The sequence below is a fragment of the Poecilia mexicana genome, unplaced genomic scaffold, assembly GCF_051168715.1.
Source record: "Poecilia mexicana isolate PSO_F unplaced genomic scaffold, ASM5116871v1 scaffold_5, whole genome shotgun sequence".
Classification (NCBI taxonomy): Eukaryota; Metazoa; Chordata; class Actinopteri; order Cyprinodontiformes; family Poeciliidae; genus Poecilia; species Poecilia mexicana.
Genome location: NW_028263374.1, coordinates 25,431,239 through 25,451,384, shown reverse-complemented (window position 1 = coordinate 25,451,384; position 20,146 = coordinate 25,431,239). Strand labels below are relative to the sequence as shown.

The 20,146-nt window shown below is 37.8% G+C and overlaps 1 protein-coding gene across 4 annotated transcripts in view; it reads left to right on the top strand.

Annotated features, from left to right (window-relative positions):
• Window positions 1–20,146, top strand: part of rap1gapb (RAP1 GTPase activating protein b) — an 85,161-nt gene that overhangs the window by 44,457 nt on the left and 20,558 nt on the right. For all 4 annotated transcript variants that reach the window (XM_088005792.1, XM_088005795.1, XM_088005793.1 and 1 more), the window contains exons 3-7: window positions 4,921–5,014; window positions 15,880–15,927; window positions 17,936–17,974; window positions 18,111–18,296; window positions 19,325–19,428. In XM_088005792.1, the coding sequence (XP_087861918.1) occupies window positions 4,921–5,014; window positions 15,880–15,927; window positions 17,936–17,974; window positions 18,111–18,296; window positions 19,325–19,428 (471 nt within the window). The remainder of the gene's footprint in view (window positions 1–4,920; window positions 5,015–15,879; window positions 15,928–17,935; window positions 17,975–18,110; window positions 18,297–19,324; window positions 19,429–20,146) is intronic.

Below are 20,146 nucleotides of genomic sequence, written 5' to 3'. Positions count from 1 at the left end.
CTCCATAGAGACTGCTACTGGTAAACACAGGATTAATTGGTGGATTTAATTTCAGACTGCCTTGTGTCCATTTGAGAAACATTCTAGCCACCATGAATGAGCAGAAAATCAGGAGATTACCTGAAGAAAACATTGTAAATGAAAAGCTATCAAAATAAAAATGCTTCAAGGTCTAAATTTAGCTTTGATTTAGTCTGTAGAATTTGCTCTTTTATTCTGCACTGGGTTTTATCACCATAGAACAAATGATGTGGTCTGTTCAGTTTTACTAACTAACCAATATGCAGAGGTTTGGGCATCCTGAAAACAGCAGAGAAGTCCCCTTGAAGTGACTGGACAGTGGGAGACAGAGAAGTAACCAAGTGGTCCATGGTTGCTCGAGAGCCAGCTAAATAAATTTCAACTATTAATTTCCTGTATAAAACATTTAATAAATAAATAAAGAGCCATAAATGTTGCATAACCTTTTGTGAAAAGACAACTTAAACTTTTTTTAGTGAATATCTGATAGAAAATTTGTGGTCGCTTTTAAACAACCACCATTTTGTTTCTGTTTTTAGGTTTTAAAACTAAGAAAAACATAACATATTTACAAAAAGAGGATTGATACATTCTCTTCTATGAGGTGTTGATGTTTGTAAGAGATAATTTAAACAGAAAACCTGCTTACTTTCCAACTTGATGAGAAAAAAAATCATAAATATTACTGATACTTTTGTCATTCATCTTATGCAAGAAAATAGAAGAAAAATAGATGTATATTGTTTTAAGTTTTGGTTCTGCACTTTTTTTGCCAAATTATTAATAGCAACTTGCAGCTCTGAACCACTGCTGTAGAGAGTAACTCTTGTAAAATCCCAATAAAATCCTGAAGATCATAGTTGAAACTTACCAAAATGTGAAAAGTTAAATGAATGTGAATACTTTGGTGAGGCACTGAATAGGAAAATGGTTTATATTTTGTAATATTCTTGGCTCATCTTGCATAAAGCTCCATTTTCGGTCAGAGTGCAAATTGTAGTTAGAATTAAAATCATAAATTTTTCACCCTATTTATTAATATAAAAGAAATTGTTATCCCAAAGATCTAATTTACCTTTAACATGACTCACATGTTGTATAATGGATCTGGTTTTCTGTCTAATTCCATGCAAGCAGTCATGCTGCAATTTGTGATTTTGGGATTATTTCTCATTGATTCAGGGGCTTCATCATGTTGCTAGGAAACAAACACATTAACACAACTGCAGCTGTAAAAAGAGAAAAAAAAACTGAGAGGAGAAAAAAGCTTCAAATCGTGTGTGTAGAATAGAAAAAAACAAATGTCTGATTGGAAGATAAATGTAGGAGTAAAACAAACTATTGGTAGAAATGATGCACTCAGACCATTCAGTGGATAATTCTCTGTGCGTTATTAGTTAGAATATAACATCCTTTTCATTTGGCAGAAACAAAACTTGTTTTGTAGGTTTTAGCGCTGAGTTTACTCTTAATGCTCAAGTCAGCAAAGAATAAGTTACGTATAATTGGCAAAAACACTTTTCACCTTAGATAATGAGGAAGCAGCTAAAGGACAGGGCAACTCGTATTCTTTAACTCAGCTAAATAAGTGGTACTGGGGTCTACACCTCCTACTAACTGCATCTGTCCTTTTTATGCTCTTATCCACATCATTTTCACGGTAATAGTTAATCTGCCACACCAGTGAACTTCTCTGCCTCCAGAGAGGCAGATAATTGAGAAAAGCCCTTTTTCACATAAAACCATCAGTGCAGGATTTGTGGGGGTGATGGTATTTGATTGCATGTCTTTTGCTCTCTATGATTCTCTAAATGTAGCTCATCTAAATGTTCCTTATTGTTTTTTTTTTCTTTTATTATTTATTTATTTATTTATTTATCATACGTCCTGAAACAGGGTGTATAGAACTTAGTCCCTGCTTGGTTTCCACTTTTATGATATGAACTACATTCACGCAAAGTGGATGGAATTTCAGAACTATTATCCCATCAAACATCTACAAATGGAACAAATATATGAAGATTTCTTTGCACATGTTGTGTTGTTTCAAACACACTTTTCAAAATTATAGTGTATTCTTTAATTTTTCTTATACTCTCATGTTGGCCGTATGTCTCAACAAATTCACGCAAAAGTAAAAGTCTTCATTTCTCGGAAAATAATGTGGATATTTCTGTTTTCTGTCACTTTTACATTTTAGCATTTTTGTAAATTTATGGCTATCTGCTTTGAACTTCAATGTGGTGATTTAAGAATATTTTTTACAAACCGGTTAACACTTTCAAATGCTGCTTTAGCATTATGTGGTAAACATGCACTTATTTTACAGTCTCATATTCTCAGCATGCATTTTTGTATTTGAGTGAATCTGCTCCCTCCCATTTATTTCGCTTGGTTGCTGGTACACCAATGGGCAAAAAAGGATTTTTGTATTTTATTCTATTCTATTCTGTCCACATGGGTATGCCTATTTAAAAGATTTTAAAGGCATACGGTAACTAACTAGCAAAACATGTATCTTTATGCTGTTACAGGTTACAGATTGCACAATGGTTTGGCAATTAAGTTAGTTGTAGCAATCAGAAACATCAACCCTTAAACATTTATATACTGCTCAAAAAAATAAAGGGAACATTTAACTTTAATTTTGTGTGTGGCTCCAAATCCAGGCCTCCATTGGTTAATAAATTTGATTTCCATTGATGATTTTTGTGTGATTTTGTTGTCAGCACATTCAACTTTGTACAGAACAAAGTATTCAATGAGAATATTTCATTCATTCAGATCTAGGATGTGTTATTTGAGTGTTCCCTTTATTTTTTTGAGCAGTGTAGAAACAGAAGCAGGTCCACACTTAATAATTAATCACAGTCCTCACATTTCTAATCTGTACACAGACAGCAAACACAGATCAGAGGACAATTGGAAAACGATTCAGACAAAAGTCTTGAACTACAATCACAGAATGTCATACAGTCTCCAAAAGATTCAGATATTGAATCCCAGAAAATGCTGTTGTGACCAAGACAGACGGTGAGGCCTAATTCACTGAATTAGTTTCAACTTTCAACAACAAAAGCAAGGCTTAAATTCATAAATCAATTAAGATTTAAACAGATAGATACGGGAAGGAAGGCTGCCTGACAGACACTATGTAGACTATGTAGATAAATGAGTCTTCCCATTAGAAAGTTGTAAAAGATCAAGTCAGATCAGTTGCCTTTTTTCCTTTTTACATCTGCTGTTGTACACAACACAATGTGCAGTCAGTGTCGGTATGTGGTGTTTGACTTTTTTTCCCCACTGTGATACATGGTAATATGAGAAACAAAGGACAAACTTTAAATGTATGTTTTTGAGAGTCCAGCAGTCTAACTGTTTTCAGTCATTCAGCAGAGATTAAAGGTTACAAAGAGCTTCATTCGTAATAGATTTTCTAACCTCAGTCCAGTTCAGCGGTCTGATGTCAGGGGAGTGGAGCTCTGTTTACTCAGACTTATAGATCCTCCTCAAGTGTAATGGAGGGAAGTCTGATATCTATTAATGGACTGTGTTGCAGACAAGAGATTGTGTGTAATGGATCTTATTTCAGCTTTGCTGCCTTTGAACCACAATGGTTTCAACCAAAATGGCAGAGTGAGGGAAATATGTGATGATGAGAGCACACTTCTACCCCCTCTCAATTCTCACTCCTTTCTCACCAAGAAATCAGATTGTATCGTTATACTTTTGTTTAGAGGTGCCCGCTGCTACAGGTTTGTGAACAGGATGCAGCACAGAAGGGCTGCCACCTCCAGTGACTGACTGTTGTGTGAGACGAAGCGTGAAGTCGTGTAATGCGACCAGAATCCTAGTCACACTGGTAATTCAGTCCAATCAAACGGAGCAGAGTATGGGCTGAGAGAGCAGAGGAAAAGTGGAGACAGCTGCAGGTGAGCACAGGAGAGCTGAGGGTCCTTTCTTCTACCAATTTTCTCTGTTCTTCCTGGTGTCTGGACTTCATCGCATTCCTCTCTATTGCAGCAGTTTCACGACATTTATTCTTAATAGCACTTTTAACCTCCGGTCGGGACGTCACATTTGATTTCTAAGTTGTGAAGATCTCCCAAAAAATTTGGAGTGACCTTGAATCTCATTTTTTCTTCAAATAAAAATGAATGCACATTGTGACTGATGGATTCTATCTGCTTTTACAGTAACTCTGAAAGTAACTCTGAAAATATGTGTAATTTTATCATCATATATACAATTTTTATTCATTCCCAAATAAAAGTTTCCAAACTTGATACCTAATATTACTCATTTTTTGTCAGAACTGAAATCTCTGATTGAATTCCTCACATTGATTAATAATAAAAGAGCAATATGTTCCTTTCAAATTACAAAGAATACTTTACCAAACTTATTTTTTTCTTTTAGTCATTTATTTGGTTTGTTTGTTTGTATATTTTCTCCTAGATTCACATATTTTGTATTACTGTATTTCATTTCCTTAAAATACATATTTCTACTTCCTTGAATTTATCCTGTGATTTTTTTCACAATGGACTCTTTATGCATTATATATTGTAATCGCTTTTGATGTACTGTTCTTTATTGAAAATCCTGTCTGTTCTGTACAGTTTTGTTCAATAAAGGAAAAAAAAACTTAGATCAAAATGCAGCAAAGGCAAAAACTATGTAAAACAGGAATGATGTTTTGCGAAAGCTTTGAGGAAAGAAGTATTGTGGCACAACACCGGCTCTATTCAGAGACTTCGGAAGGTCTACATTAGGTGTCATGACTCATTTGGGTTTCATTGTCTGTCTTCCCCACGCTCTTATTGCATAAATAAAACTTTTCAGTAATGTCTCTGTCCCTTTTCTCATCCCCGCCCCTCGATCCTCTCTGACTCACAGGAAACAAGATGGAAGGATTCCCCGAATATCTGATGAAATAAATCCCTTACTGCCACAGTCCCACCCTCTGTTTCCTCGTTTCTCGTCAGTAAAGGTAACACGCGTCTTTAACTCCCTGTTATCTTTTCTTTACATTCCTCATCCCTGGAACATTTTGTCTATAGTCGCATTAAGCCACTAAGAAACAAGGACTCTAAAGCTGACATTTGAGTGCCTTAATTCATCATTTTGCTGGATGAGTCAGAGATGCATCAGGTTGAGGGAAGATGGTTAAAATGTGAAGCAGGGTGCGTGAACCCTGTTGCCTCGTGAAAGGACAGCTGGCTCTGATGACAACAGAGATGGACAAGGTGGAGCTGCCTGCATCATTCTGACATGGCAGTGACAGCTGACAGCAGTGGACAGCTTTCAAGTTTGACAGCAGCTAAGCTGATTGGCTCTCAGTAGTTACAGCATTCTCTGATTGGCTGAACTGCAAAGAGTTAAGTCCATCAGAGAGGAACTATTTCTGAATAAACGGCTGTCCATGAAGGCAGTGTTACATAACAGACTTATGCGGAAGTGCTGAACTAAATTTTGCAAAACTTCAAACCAGCTTTTAAACAGGCACATTTCAATATAAAATAGAATATCATTGATTCCATCTGTAATTGCACTCAAAACATAGTCATATATTTATTTTATTTTTAGGAATTTCCATGGTGGCTCACAGCTAATAGAAACACCAAACTTCTCAGGAAACTAGACATATGACCAAGAGTTTTACTTCCTAAATGTTTTTGTTTTGGTCGTATTGTTATCTTCAAAATCATGAGGAGACTGAGTATTAGACTTATCATTGATGCCTTCCACAAGGAAGGTGAGCCACTAAATGTCAGTGTTAAAGAAGTTGGTTGTTCACAGAGGCCCTTAATTTACATGTATTAATAGAATGTTTAGTGGAGGGAAAAATGTGGTAGATAAAGGTGAAAAAGCAGCAGGAAGAACTACAATTTTGAGAGGATGATGGAGAATAGTTCATTCAAAAATCTAGATGAGATTGAATCATCTTTTGAAGTGTGTTTTTCCAAGTAAGGGCCTCAAGAGTCACCACATAGATATTTTATGGGCTTATGGCAGTCTCATTCCCTCAGTTAAGCCTTTCATGAGCCGCAGACAGCATCAGAAGCATCTTACTTAAACTAATAAGGAGAAAAGAAAAGAGTGAACTTTTTCTCAGAAGTCCAAAGTCTTCCTTTCAGATGAAATAAAAATCCATACATACAAAAAGAGTGGAGAGGCACAGAACCCAAGATGTTTGATGTCAACTGCAAAGCTTTCAGAGTCGATAGATGTTAATCTGATGTGTTTCAAGTCACAGAAATCTACCAGGAAACTTTACAGCGCTTCTTACTTCCTTCCCTCTGCTGACAATGGAGATGCTAATGTCACTTTCAAACAAGAGTTGGAACCTTCCCCTGTTGCCAAATTTTGAAATACCTGTTTTAATGACCATGACTGTGCTGGACTGACCTGACTGACCTTTATTTCAGGTTAGTAATCTCAGATGGAGTGTCTCTGGTAACCATATGTGAAAATCCACTGCTTACTCCTGAGTTCTATTTTTCAACCTCTGAAATGTTTAAAGTGTAAATGTGCATTTTGAAAAAAATTATAAAAATTCTGACAATGACATTTTGAATGAGTGATGAGTCAAAATATTTGCACGAGTCATAAAGTGGTTTTGTTACCCCAAATAACCCCAGTCTCAAAAGCAATAGTTGCATTATTAGCCTGCCTTACACTCTTTCCATCTGTGCATTTTGAATCCCCACTGCTTTCCTCCATGTTTTTGGCTCATCATATCCTTCAAGTCTTGGCCCCAGGTGAAAGGCCTTCGATGCCCCCAGTGCATCAGTATCAGTGATGCAGTAACTCTCATTGGCAGGCTGGTGTGGTGCCTGACAGAAGAGTATGTGCCCTCTATCACTGGCTCATGGGACAAATATAGATGTGCAGCAGTTTTTCCTACCTCAAACATACCAATAGAGACATCCCATTATTTCCGTCTCTCACTGGCTTAAAATAACTAACATTAAGGCTAATTTACTGGAATTTGCAGATGGCCAAAGTAAAGCCAAAAGGTTTTATGATCAGATGAGACAAAACTTGAACTTCACAATTGCAAGAATGTTTACAGTAGTCAAGGTGAAGCTTTCAAACCTAAGTAACTTTACCAGCTGTCCAGCTGTTTTACTTCTATCAATATGGTTTCATTGCACCTATATAGAGCTGCTGTATAAAGTCAAATTGTTTGACTTTCCTGCACAGCTAGACCTTGGGTATCAAACGGTAGAATCCTGCAGCTTTTAGATCCAGGAGCATCGGATCAGGGATGCATCTAAAATTTGCAAGACACTGACCGTTGAGGTTCGGAGTTTAAGATCCATGAAACAGACAGTTTGAAAATTTACCATGAATGCCGTTTCTGTATATATCTTCAACATTTAGAATTAATTCTAACTTTGTCTGGATTTGATAAAATCCACAGCAATATCATGCTTGTGTACCTAATTATTTTACAGTTGACTGAAGTTGTTGGTTGTGTGCTCAGTCCATCATGTAACTCATGAATATGCAGTTTGATACATTCCAAAAATGCTAAATTGTGCTATCTGTGTCTGACATAAATGTATGCAAACAGTATCTTTACGTTTCTTTGCATCCTTTAATTTTTTTCTCATTTAAGTCTGAGCAACATACTACTTGACTCTACAGCTCATGTGGGAAAAATTGAAGGAAGTACAACATTTGCTTCCAGTGATGCCAACTGGTACTTGGATAAAAATACTGGATGACTTTAGGGAGAAATAGACTGGGATTTCATCTAATTTAAAACTTTATTTAAAAATAAAGAACAGGACAAATATTTAACACACTGAGACCTACTTCTGTGCATTCTTCAGAAAGATAACCTTAGAAGACACAGTGCCCTCCTTATTTTGAACAAACTGGACAGCATACTTGAAACATGAAAAACAGTTTATAATTCGATCTGTGCAGTAGTCTGTCGTTGTAGATTTCACAGTTGAAAAGATCTACACTGCTCCTTGTCCAGCATCATTCTTACTTTAAAAATGAATCATTCTCACAAAATCCTTTGTCACAATTACTTCAGTAATTTCTTGGACAGCCACTTTCTACCGAATGCTCTGATGTGTGATGGGGAATCAAACGCTCTTCTATGATCTAAACTCACTGTTCTTGCCATTTTGGAAGGAACTATCCTCCTTTGGTATACAGAGTACTTATCTGTGACATTCAGCAATCTTGCCTCAGGTGTTTATTAGTTGAAGAGGATCATTTGTGCAAACCCCTACTGCTGTAACTCCAGTGGTTGTTGCCCAGACCACAGTGGCCACAGCGAGGTCAGGGTAGTCTGTTCTGCCAGCCAAACAAATGGATTTTTCTGGCCAAAACTGAGGCTTCTAAGCCAATTGAATGATGTTCTTTGAAGTTCATTTTTCTAAGTTTGCCTTTGTGACCCACACAATTTCATTTGAGGGAAAGAAAGGTGGAGGAAGATTGATTTGGTAACATCTCACTGTTGAGTAGAATTTAAAATGGAGATCTGGCTGTGAAAACCTACTGGAGTCAAAGCTTTAGTGCTCAGCTTGCAGACTGAAAGTCTAGTCGTGGATATTAATAACTTCTATTTTCGAACAGATGTAGCATATGCAGAACTTTCACTTACTCAGTCAATCAATGAGCCATTTGATCACCCAGAAACAGTGGCTCACTCTCTGTTGCACTTTGTGTCTCTTTCTTTGGCAAGGATGCAGATGCAGACATCATAAAAGCTGGTAATCAACTTAAACTAAAATATATGTGCATACATTAACTCCTTGGGCTTACAAGGTGATAGTGCATTCAGAACATCTATTATCTCTTTATTATAGGCTCTTTAGACAAACATTTGAGCAGCTTACCAGGCAGAAGGCCTTCAGGTCCCAAAGTTGAGCCAAGTCGATCGTGACTCTCCTCACTTGCTTTTTGTCAGTTTTTGTATTTTCTAGCACATTTCGCTTCATTGGATCACATCAAAAAGTAGGATTGCACCAACAGCTTGGAGATTGTTTTTCCCAGCAGCTCCAACTCAAGTGTTGTTCTCAGCAGTACAATCCAACAATCAGTATGCTTTACAAGTAAAACAATGCCAGAGTTCACTGTGTGAATCTGAACAGTAATTAGTGTCTCCCACTCTTTTGCCTCCTTGTAACAGCTGTACTTAAATAAGTATGCAATTAGTGTTCAGTTTTTGTCCGTAAATGTTTCTGTGAGGATTTCAGTGTGACTTTCAGCTAACCTGTTTGCTAAAAGACTCCACTTAAAAGTTTCATGTTGTTAGTTGCTTTCTTTTTTTTCTCCCCACTACGATGAGTTTTATAGAAACTTCCCATCATTTCTGCTATATAGAAAAATACACAATTTTGTTCATCTTATTTTGCAAACTGAAAAAATGATTATCATCTTGGTTAGGTCCATCCAGTATAAGAAGAAGCTAACTTAAAAGCATCTCAATCTTCTTTTTTTAGAAGTAGGTCAGTGTTGATATTGGATGTTTGAGAAATGTCTGATGGAAAGATTTTCACAGAAAGTGCCGTACTTTCAAAGAACAACAGCCTGTCTTTTATTTCTTCCCTTGTGTGTTTCATATTGTATTTCCTTGTCTGTCTCCCACTTCCTCATGCTCTTGTGTCAGACTCAGTCTTGACTATGTGCAAATGATAGTCACAGCTGTTGTGCCTGTGGTAAAGATCGGGCTTCATCATTCTCTGAAATACAGTGTCTTGTATACACAGCTTCAAATATTAAAGTCATGATCTCCAAGCCTTTAAGCTTTGTATTTTCTTAGCCAGAGACACTGCAGGGTTTGTTCAGTTATTTGCAACATGATGTAAGCTTCCTTTCATCACCTGTTGCCACACAGACAGACAGAAGGATATGATTGCTACATGACATGGGAGAAAGGTCTAAACATTCACCTTCCTTAATGAAAAAGGACAAAATTTGCCGTTTGGAAAGAGCAAAAATGCAAACAATCATTGCTCTGCTATTGTGGAGAGTTTTGACGCATCCCGTTTTAAAAATAATGATTGTATGCTTGGCATGAAGCTGTGTTGGTTGGTGTGTCTGTCAGTAAAATAGGCAGCCCACTGAAGGCTTAGAGAGGAAACCCTGGATAATTAACACATAAACTCAACTTGTCAGACTCCCAACATTACTTAAAAAGAGCAAAATGGCACTTAAGACATAATATTCTGCAAATTAGATGTTTATTTTAGAGCTGTAGCAAAAGTGAGATGGTAGTAATTCTAGAAAGAGATGGCCAGATGGGGACATAAAACACCAAAGCCAGTATGAAGAAAAAATAAGATACCTTTATTATCATAATGTCCTTATATCATAGAAATGTGGGTGGATGATGTACATTCAAAAGTTACAGGAGCAAAAAACATCACATCCACACAAATAGATAAATGTTTCAACTCAGAGACTTTAAAGCACATTCTTATAAATACTTAGCAGATAATAGTGTTTTACCTGCAGGACCAGTGGGGGTCAGGATGACATCCAGCTGTTTTTAAATCAGAAAGGACATAATAGAGGAAATAAATAAAACAAAGAATTATATCTATAGCATTAATAACTCTTCTTGAAATATGTTATGTTATTTTAGCAGTAGGAGTGGAGAAGTTTTGTTTGAAAAGAAAACCAGTAAGATAGTAAGATTAATTTCAGCATTTTATGTTTCATGTTTGTCACACATAAAAATTTAGCTGAGGAATTTCAGTCTAAATGTGCCTGAACTTCAACTTGCCTATGTTATCTTACACTGTATTACTTTTAAGTTATAGAAAAATGTTATGTAAGAACATTATTTTAATTTTCTAATGGCTTGCAAGAAATAGAAAGTTGTACTTCAACCATATAGGATTTAAATCCTTACCAGGATTGTACTAATACTTGATGTATTCCTCATCTCAACATCTTATAAAACATGCCATGCTGTACAATAGTGTTCAATGTTTTTTTTTTTTTAATCTCTTTAGTGAGTCGTGTTTCAGAAATTCCCACACTGACATTTTTTCTGGACAAAAAAAAAAAATTCCAAATGAGATGGCTTGAGAAATCTGAAATGAAAGAAAAGAGGAACAGAATAAGTCACATCTTGTAATATAAGAAAAAGAGAACTAAGAAGTTTCTTTCAGTTTACATGTAAGTTTGTGTGAGAGATTGCATGAAAAAAAGAGAAGATATTTGCAGAGAAGACAGGGAGGGGAGCAACATTGTTCCTCCTCTGTCCTACTTCCTAAAGAACAGCTGTGTGTCTGTTTCACCGGGAGGGCGGTGGCACCGGGGGTTATTTGAAAAGAGGAAGGAAGGAGAAATAATATTCTCACATTACAGCACAAGCTCTTGACTCAAACATTTGTGTATGGTTTCTGATGGACAGCGATCGAGTTTTCTCTCCAAGTTTACTTGCTGAGAGAGCGTCATTGTCAAGTGTCACTGTCAATCTTGCCTTTTTTCCATTTGGCTGACTGTGACATTAACACCCGCAGTCTTGTCAGCTCGCCTGCATCTGTACTTGTGGAATGATGACTGAGCTCAGGATAGGAAAGGGTGCCGTATTGGAGGGACTTCTGAACAGTCCCTATAGTAAGCCTTTTCTCAAGAGACGATGCCTCAGTGATGTGAGTAATGTAAACATTTGCTTGTAAGATTTAGACTCTTTTCTCAGTAGATATCGTAACTTTCGAAATTGATTTCAGTTTCACTTTTTTTTCCTCAGACAAAAATGAAGTAGTAGATTGGTTTATCTTGTATTTTTGCCTAATAAAAGACTCTTCGTTTAATTTGTTTGCATTTGTACATGGATTGCTCTGATGGAAACCTGTAACAAATTATGCAAATTTATGAGGGGCATTTAACTTCAGTTGCCATCTGAGAGATCAACTCTAATCACTTTACTGTGGAGACAGAGGAGTTTACTAATAATCTTGACAGAGCAAAAGAGAATATTTGTTAATACCTGTGTTTGTCATGTGAGAAGCAGGGTCTCCCTGAACATCATATGGTGGTGTTTATTTTTACATGCAACAATAGTTTGAGGCTGCACCTTTGGCTTTATGAGGTCAGAATCGGATGAGCGGATGCATTCCTGGTTGCAGGCAGTGACAGGTGCGTGCATGAGTCAGAAGAGTACATTGCAGTACATGTTCATGTGAAAAGATGGATGTTCTCCCCAATGCCTCAGTGTGCATGTGTTTTGGAGGGCCTGCAGCTCCCCTCAGTAAATTTAAGCTGTCATGTGGAAACGTCAGCTTGCCACTGCAGTCCAGTTGCGTTACATGGTGAACTGACAGTGCAGCCTTTGCTGCGAGTGCTCTTTGCAATGCTCCTTCTGCGCAGGTTGTAACTGTTACAAACCTTTAATGTGGACTCTGCAGATGAAAGGTTCATGCCTCAGGGTATTTTCTTTGACTCCAGCCTCCACCAGTGCTTCAGCTAATTGGACAAAACACTGAGCAAAACACATAAGATCGGTAACAGTGAGGGGTTGAGGTGTAATTAAAACTCTTTGGCTGGATTGAAATATTTCCATCTTATGAGTAGAATCAGCTCTCCAAGTGGACACATGTTAGCTTAAATACGAATTATGTCATGACTGAAAATAAACTTAATTTTCAGTCTCAGGTAATTTTTGCTTTCTTTCTGTTTGCTACATGATAAGAAGCACGGAGTGTGTCTCAGTCACGCATTGATGTGACTTTGTGCTTCACATGGCAGAACCAGGATGTGCAGCAGCTAATTTGCTAATTTGGCAGTTGCAAACAGTCAGAGGAGCAGTTGGCTTTTGCGACACAGAGAAGCACCCCGGTGCTTTGAGGCTCATTTTCCCTCCCCGAGAGTTGCTTGTTTACAGCGTGTTTATCTTAAAGCGTAAAGGAGCAATTTCAAGAGTTATGCTGGCAGTGAATGTAGAGAGCTATGTCAAGTGGGGCAGGGAGTGCAGACAGAGCAAAAATTTAATTTGAGGTGATGAAACTTTCCATTCTTCATCTTTTGGAAATGTACCATCAGGCTATTCATTAAGCAGAGAAATGTAAGACGAGTCTGGAAGGTATGGTAACATCTCTACAGAATGTAAAACCCATGTGCCTTTGTGGTGTCAACTCTCTCCCCCAGACCTCAGACCTATTTGCCATGATTGAACGGATGCAGGTACAGTAACAGGTCTCCTGGCTCACCTATTAAACTGTCTGCTTTCCTTCTCACAAGCTTTAATCAAATGGCAAACTAAGAATTTCACTCACGTTAGGCGTACTTTTTCCTGCTAATTCAGTTTTCTGACCCCCCTTTTTTTCTTTCACTTTCCCCTACATTACTTCGCCCTGCAGTCCAGTGAGTTCAGCTCTTGTATGTATTTGTCCTTGCATCTGTCTGTTATATCGGCAGCTTCAGGCTGTCTACAGAAACCTTCTGCTTCTGAATGTGCTCAACAGAGCCTCCTTTGTGTTTTCTCTTCACAGATGGGTAGTTTTGTCTGTGTCATCAGATGTGTGAAATGTAACGATTTTCATTTTGCTGAGGTTCTTCTTATGCATCTAGTTTGTCTTGTCAGTGCAGCAGCAACACAGACGTGTCTGAAATATATTTGATATTGAAGGGAGAGCTACAGTTGGTGTTTGATCAAACATCATATTTGACTTCACAGGCATTCATGTGGCTTTCCTTTGAGCTATGGTCTTGCATAATTCACCTGTTTTCTTTCAGCTGTGACTATCTAGTCTGTTTGTGTCAACATTTTTTAGACTTTTAGTAATCCAGCAGAGACTAAAATAGTTGTATTTTGTTAGGTATGTAGGGCCTTAATAAAGAACAACTTATGTTTCTTTAAAGCTGGTTATTGATTTTAAATCTTATTTTTGAACACCTTAATTTGCTTTCACAAATGATCAAGTTTATATATATATATATATATATATATATATATATATATATATATATATATATATATATATATATATATAGGGCTGTTGTAAACAAATATTTTAGTAGTCGAGTAATCCATCGATTAATCTTGCGATTAATCGAGTAATTGGATAAAAAAAAAGATAAAATAAAATATTGGTAAATCTAGCATAACACCAGTGTTACTACTGGATATCAACACGGTCCAACTTTTCATATTTGAGCATCCCTAACACTAACGGTTACTATTTTTGTAGTTTAGAAAATTAACCTGTAAACATAATAGCTCACTTTCTCAGTTAACCTGAAGAAAATGTATACAAAAATCTGAAATTCTATTCAATTTAATAATAAAGAGGCAGGCTTACAAATACGCTTCTAAAAAAAATGTCTATACCCCCGCTTTTAGTTTATTCATCTTCGAACGAACGATTGTAAGATGGCGGGATTTGAGGTAGAAAATAGACCAGGAGACCTACAGTAGGTCCGGGGAAGACGAACGAACATAATGTGGCGGGGAGATACCACCGGTAGACCCGAGTACGAACGTAAGACCGAGAGCAATACGGGAAAGGGGGTAAAAAACGGTAGTTTCCCTGCCAAAACGGGAGGCTTGACAGGTGTGCCTTGCCACAAGTTTGTTAGCAACGGGATTTGACACCTTCGTTCGTCACACTCAGATGATTTCCGCCTCCCGTTTGTTGAGACCGGGGTGATATAAAATGTATTGTGCGGTTCGTCCGTAAAGCTACATTTACACGGTAAGCATCAGCTACTCAGCCGCCCTCCGTGTTCAGTCTATCCGCTCACCTGTACAAATACTCCTCAGCGCTCTTCCCGCCGTTCGGTTTGAACCAGCAGGTCCCGGAGAAGAAAGGCTGCCGTACTTCAGGCATCGCTCCAGTCATTTTAAGGATGTCTATTGGTCCCTCGAAAACCTGGGCATTATTATCAATCGATGAAATCCCCACCGGCCGAACTTGAAAATTGGACGTTAAGATGATTACACTTAGCTTTCTCCAACAACTCAGAGGCGGAAGTGAGAGCTCTGCGCGACGCAGTTAATGTTCCGGCCGGAACACCGTGCGCTAAATAATACAACATAATTTAACGAAGCTTCGAGGCAGATCAATTTTCATCGAGGAATTTTAATAATTTGAGGTACTCGAATCATTCGAGGAATCGTTTCAGCCCTAAATATTATAAGTACTATGTTCATATTTCAGCTTTTTTACTTTCAATTGTCCAAATTTGAAAGGAAATTAGTCAGACTTATATATAGCACTTCACTGGAACGTTCAAATATATTTCTACATGAAGTCATTTCCACTCATTCACACACTATGTATGATACAAATCTGCTGAATTTGATACATTCGGTAAATTTGATACATTTCTAACCTTGCTGTGTACACACCCTTGCTGAATTTGGTACATTTCAAACCCTGCTGGAGGCTATTCAACAGAAACAAAAAAAAATGGGTACAGAGCTCATTTCAACCATCATTTATCTTTCTGTGCACACTGGAAACTGTCAGCACTTATAAACTCAGCAGAGTGTGATGTCGATGGAATCATAGTAGAAAAGTACAGATAATGGTATCTGCATTATGGCTGTTCTCATGAACATCCCCTACTTATCTTTTTTTACCCATTATAGCTTGTAAGATGTCACTCTTTCACTTCCTCTTTCTTTAACACATCTGGCTTTTGAGCTTGCATCTTTGAACATCAGCTATTGTAACAATGATCATAAAGAACACTGTCACACAATAAATTTATTTGCTGCTGAGAATCAGTTGTACCCTCATCATTTTTTTTTGTGTGTGTGCGTGTGTGTGTGTGTGTGTGTGTGTGTGTGTACAGCTCTGCGAACGCCTTTCAAAAATATTGGACCTTTTCCATCACTACATTCTCTTTTTTTTTCCTTTCTCTCAACAGGGGTACAGAATGGATGAGCAAAGATGCCCCTTCCCTCCTCCCCTCAAAGTGAGTCACAAATTCACAAATCTCCTCGTAGTGTACAGTCTGGTAAAGCATCAGGAATGGCAGTGTTATAAAACCTTTCCTTATCAGCTGTCAGGCAGGCTTTAGGGCGCTCTCCTACTGAGTTATGAGCTAAGGAGCGACAGGGGCAGCAAAATTTTCTGCTGTCTTATCTAGACTGGCTGATGGAGTCCTTGCTGAAGTCCGGACTCAGCAAGAGGTCTGGGGTCACGTCAGAAAGACCAAATGTTGGTGGATTTGGCTAAAAGGGGATTTAGAATTAAAAAAAATAATAATACTTTCCAGTTCTGGTAAGCTTAGCTGAACAGCAAAAGGAAACACAACAAAGCTGCAATTATTAAATCCAGCTTATGATCACTTGTCTTGTATGAACATTGTATTACAATTGACCCTGACCCTGGGACAGCTTAGAGTTTCTTGGTAGGTATTCTGAAACACGATTGGAAGCTTGAGTTGCTCTGTTCTCATCCACAATCTGACACAAATAGGCTGTGGTGAGGATTGGCTCTGTAAAATATGCAAGAATGAAATTGGGAGAAATGCATACACAATGGCCATGTTTTGCTCTTTGAATATAAACTAAGATCAGTTTGAAGAAACTATCTAGTCTATTTTTTTATTGTGTATATTGTTATTAAATATTATGCTCTACCGGAGTCATATTTGTCTGAATTAGTTCTACAGAGCTTATAGCAGCTACAACATCCAAGACCAAACTAGATATTTAATGTGTATGTCAAACTTTTGCTTTGCCTGCTTGTTGAGATCAAATTCTGTCCAGTACTGTGACACTACATTGAGGACAACACAAGACTCATGAAGTATATTAAATTTGCATCATAAGCAGTTTTGAACCCCAATGTCGTCCACTTCAACTGTAATTACGCAATCCTCACCAAAGGCGGATCTTAAAACTCCTACTTCGTCTTCTACTTCTTTCAGTATAGCCAATGTTTGTGATAATGCAACAAGAAAGGTTAGATGTTGTGTAAGAAACTGTAACTTTCACTTTTTCTTTGTGAAGTGCTAAATGGTGACAGTTTTGCCTGCATACAGGCTACAGCTTTAAATTGAGTATTTCTGCTTTGGTAGGACTGTGTGAAAATCTTCTTTTGAGAAGGGGAAACACTGCATGAAGAGAAACTGCAGCATGTCAATGTTTTTAGAGTCCAATTAAATTAATACCACACAAAATGAGCACAATCTCCACAAGCCAAAGGGAGAGAAAATGGTCTTAGCATGCATTACCTGCAAAGTAAAAGAAATTAAGCCTCTAGTGCACACACTCGGCTGGAATATTATCTTACTTTTCTCCCTGAGAGGCTCGTGGCCTTTTCTCACATGGAAAGGTTTTAGCACCCTGTCACTAGAGGTTACAAAATACAGGATTCAAACTTCTACCAAATCCCTGCCAAGATCAAAAGAGAATCTCAAACCTAACATCAGTAGGACAAATTTTTGTAGATTAGATTAGGTTTTAGCTGGATTTTTCTGTAAAATCAAATCAAATTATTCCTGTTAGATTTGGTTTGAAACTACAGAGCAACATGTCGTAGCACATTTTACGATTTTGCCATAAGATGTTATGTGAGAGGGAATCTCCCAAAAATGACATGCCTATGATGACATCACATAATGCACGAGGCTTTGGAGAACCTCGGCCTGTTACAAAAGCAAATGTTGTTGGACAAAACATTCTCCAAGGTCAATAAACTTTAAATTCTAATGAACATGTAATGAACACAGGAACCGGAACACGTTTTAAATTTTTAAAAAGGATAAAAACAAAACAGAAACAATTAATACAATGAATTATGGAATCTTTTTGTATACAAAATTGTCCTTCCAAGAAAGACAGACTGAAGACTTTTGTTATCTAGTTTTTGGAACAAAAGTGGGCAGAATATATTGAATATTGTTCCACAGCATCTACTTTATTCTTGAGTAAAATAGGTACCACATCTTATGTGGTCTGTTTTTCTTCCTACAGACAGAAGAGGACTACATACCTTATCCGAGTGTTCATGAGGTACATTTCTAGTCATATCTATGACTGCATATAGTTTATCCTCTATACATGAGTGCATGGTTTTTGATTAAATAATTCAACTTGAAACCTCAAAAGAGCTGTGTTATCTTTTTTTTTTTTTCTCCATCATCCTCAGGTTCTTGGTCGCAGTAGCCCTTTTCCCCTCATCCTGCTGCCCCAGTTTGGAGGCTACTGGATTGAAGGAACCAATCATGAGCCCAAAGAGCCGCCAGAGGCCGACCACCCTCCCTGTCCAGCCTCCCACGTTAAACTGGAGACAAACAGCACTGCCAAGATCTACAGGAAGAACTTCATGGGCAAGGTGAGAATGGTGGTTCTGTATATAATTTTCACTGAAATAAAACTGCGGAAATGTGTTGGTTAAAGCTGCAATATGTAAAATATTTATTCTACATATTTCTTAAAACTAAGTTATGACAGTATGAGAGATAATTTGTGAGAAAATCACACTCCTTCACCTCCTCCTGATGAATCTGCAGAAATGAGCTGCTAGATGAGAAACAACCAATCAGAATTAGGAAGGGGATCTAAGTGGCGTCAATGAGCCTTATGTACACGCTGCTGAAGATTGTGATTTGCTGAAGGTGTGCTGAGGGTGGAGAAACAACTTACTGTTGCAGGAAAACTGTCTATCCCCCATCATTGGAGGCTTACAAACCGGTGCATGCATGGTAGGCACCACCGTGGAAAAGGAGAGGTAGCACAACAGAGAGCAAGAGGGAGGACATGAGCAGCATGTACACAAGAATGATTGACAGCTCTAAGAACCTCCTGCTGGCTCGGATTGGTTGTTTCTGACAGAACAGTATTTCTGCAGATGGCAGTAGAACCACAAAGAGGACATAGAGGAGCTTGATTTTTCCACAATCTGTCTCATATTATACTGTCACTACATCATGATAGCTTTAGCAAATATATAAAAAACAGTTTTGTTCTTTTATAAAAGTTACCCACTTTAGTGTTTTTTCAAGGGACTTTTATTTTTAAAAAAAAAACCAAGTCAATGAAAACTAGGGAAATATTACAGATCATTTCTGCTCTACAAAGCCTGTTTCAAAGTGAAAAGTTTGAAAAGAGCATGTTGTAAAATCCCACCATATGTTTATCTAAAGTATGCTTGAGTTTTTGTGCAGCTATTGCAAGACTGTCTTAGTGTTCACCAGACTGTGCAATAAAACCCTTTGTACGGTGATAATAAGATTGTTATTCTCGGCTCCACTCCTAATTGTGAGTTTATCACAGCAGTATCTTTTTATTATTGTGTCACCCACTGTCAGTTCTTTGTGGAATTACATCATAGTAACATTTCCTTCACTTATCTGCCCCCAGGAACACTTTAATTACTACACGATGGATGCTGCCCTCGGCCACTTGGTCTTCTCAATGAAGTATGAAGTCATTGGGGATCAAGAGCATCTGCGCTTGATGCTACGGTACCATTATGTTCCATTATTTCCCTCTATCTCTGACTTGTTTTGTCTGCTGTTAATGTTTTGTTTTTCTATCTGCCCTCTGTTCATCACAATAACAGCACCTTTCGTTTCTGTATTCCCTCCAAGTTTTTAACATTTTGCCCTGTACTTTTTCTTCTTTTTGCATGCAGAATGTAGTGTCGGTATGTTTCTTTTTTTCTTCTTTGAGGGGCCTCTCAAACACACAAAAAACCTGAATCAACAAGAGAGAAGTAGGGGTAATTTGCTGCTTGCATTTTTTAAGAGTGGTGACAAAATATCCAGCAATCAACCCAGCATTCACCTCTGCTGAAAAAGTGGAAGGCCTTCCACCCACTACTGCCCAAAGTCATGTTTATTCACTAAAATCCTCCACTCCATCACACTTACTGAGAGAGAGGAGCGGGTGAGAGGCAGCACTCAGTGTGCAGTGTAACCTGTGAATTAAATTTAGCACCCAAGAGATTCCTCTTAAGATTTTAATAGCAGCGCTCCTTGCTTGTTAATGGACCTTCAGAGTGGATGACTGTTCGGTGTGGTAGCAGTAACACAGCTCATAATGTTTTTCACGTTGTCCTGTTTTCTGGTAGGTGAACACCACCCACAGTCACCCCTTCAACTGGATGTAATCACAGGCAGTGGAAAATAGTCATATTTAACAGACCTGAAAGACCAGCAGAGTAACTCACGTTGTATTTCT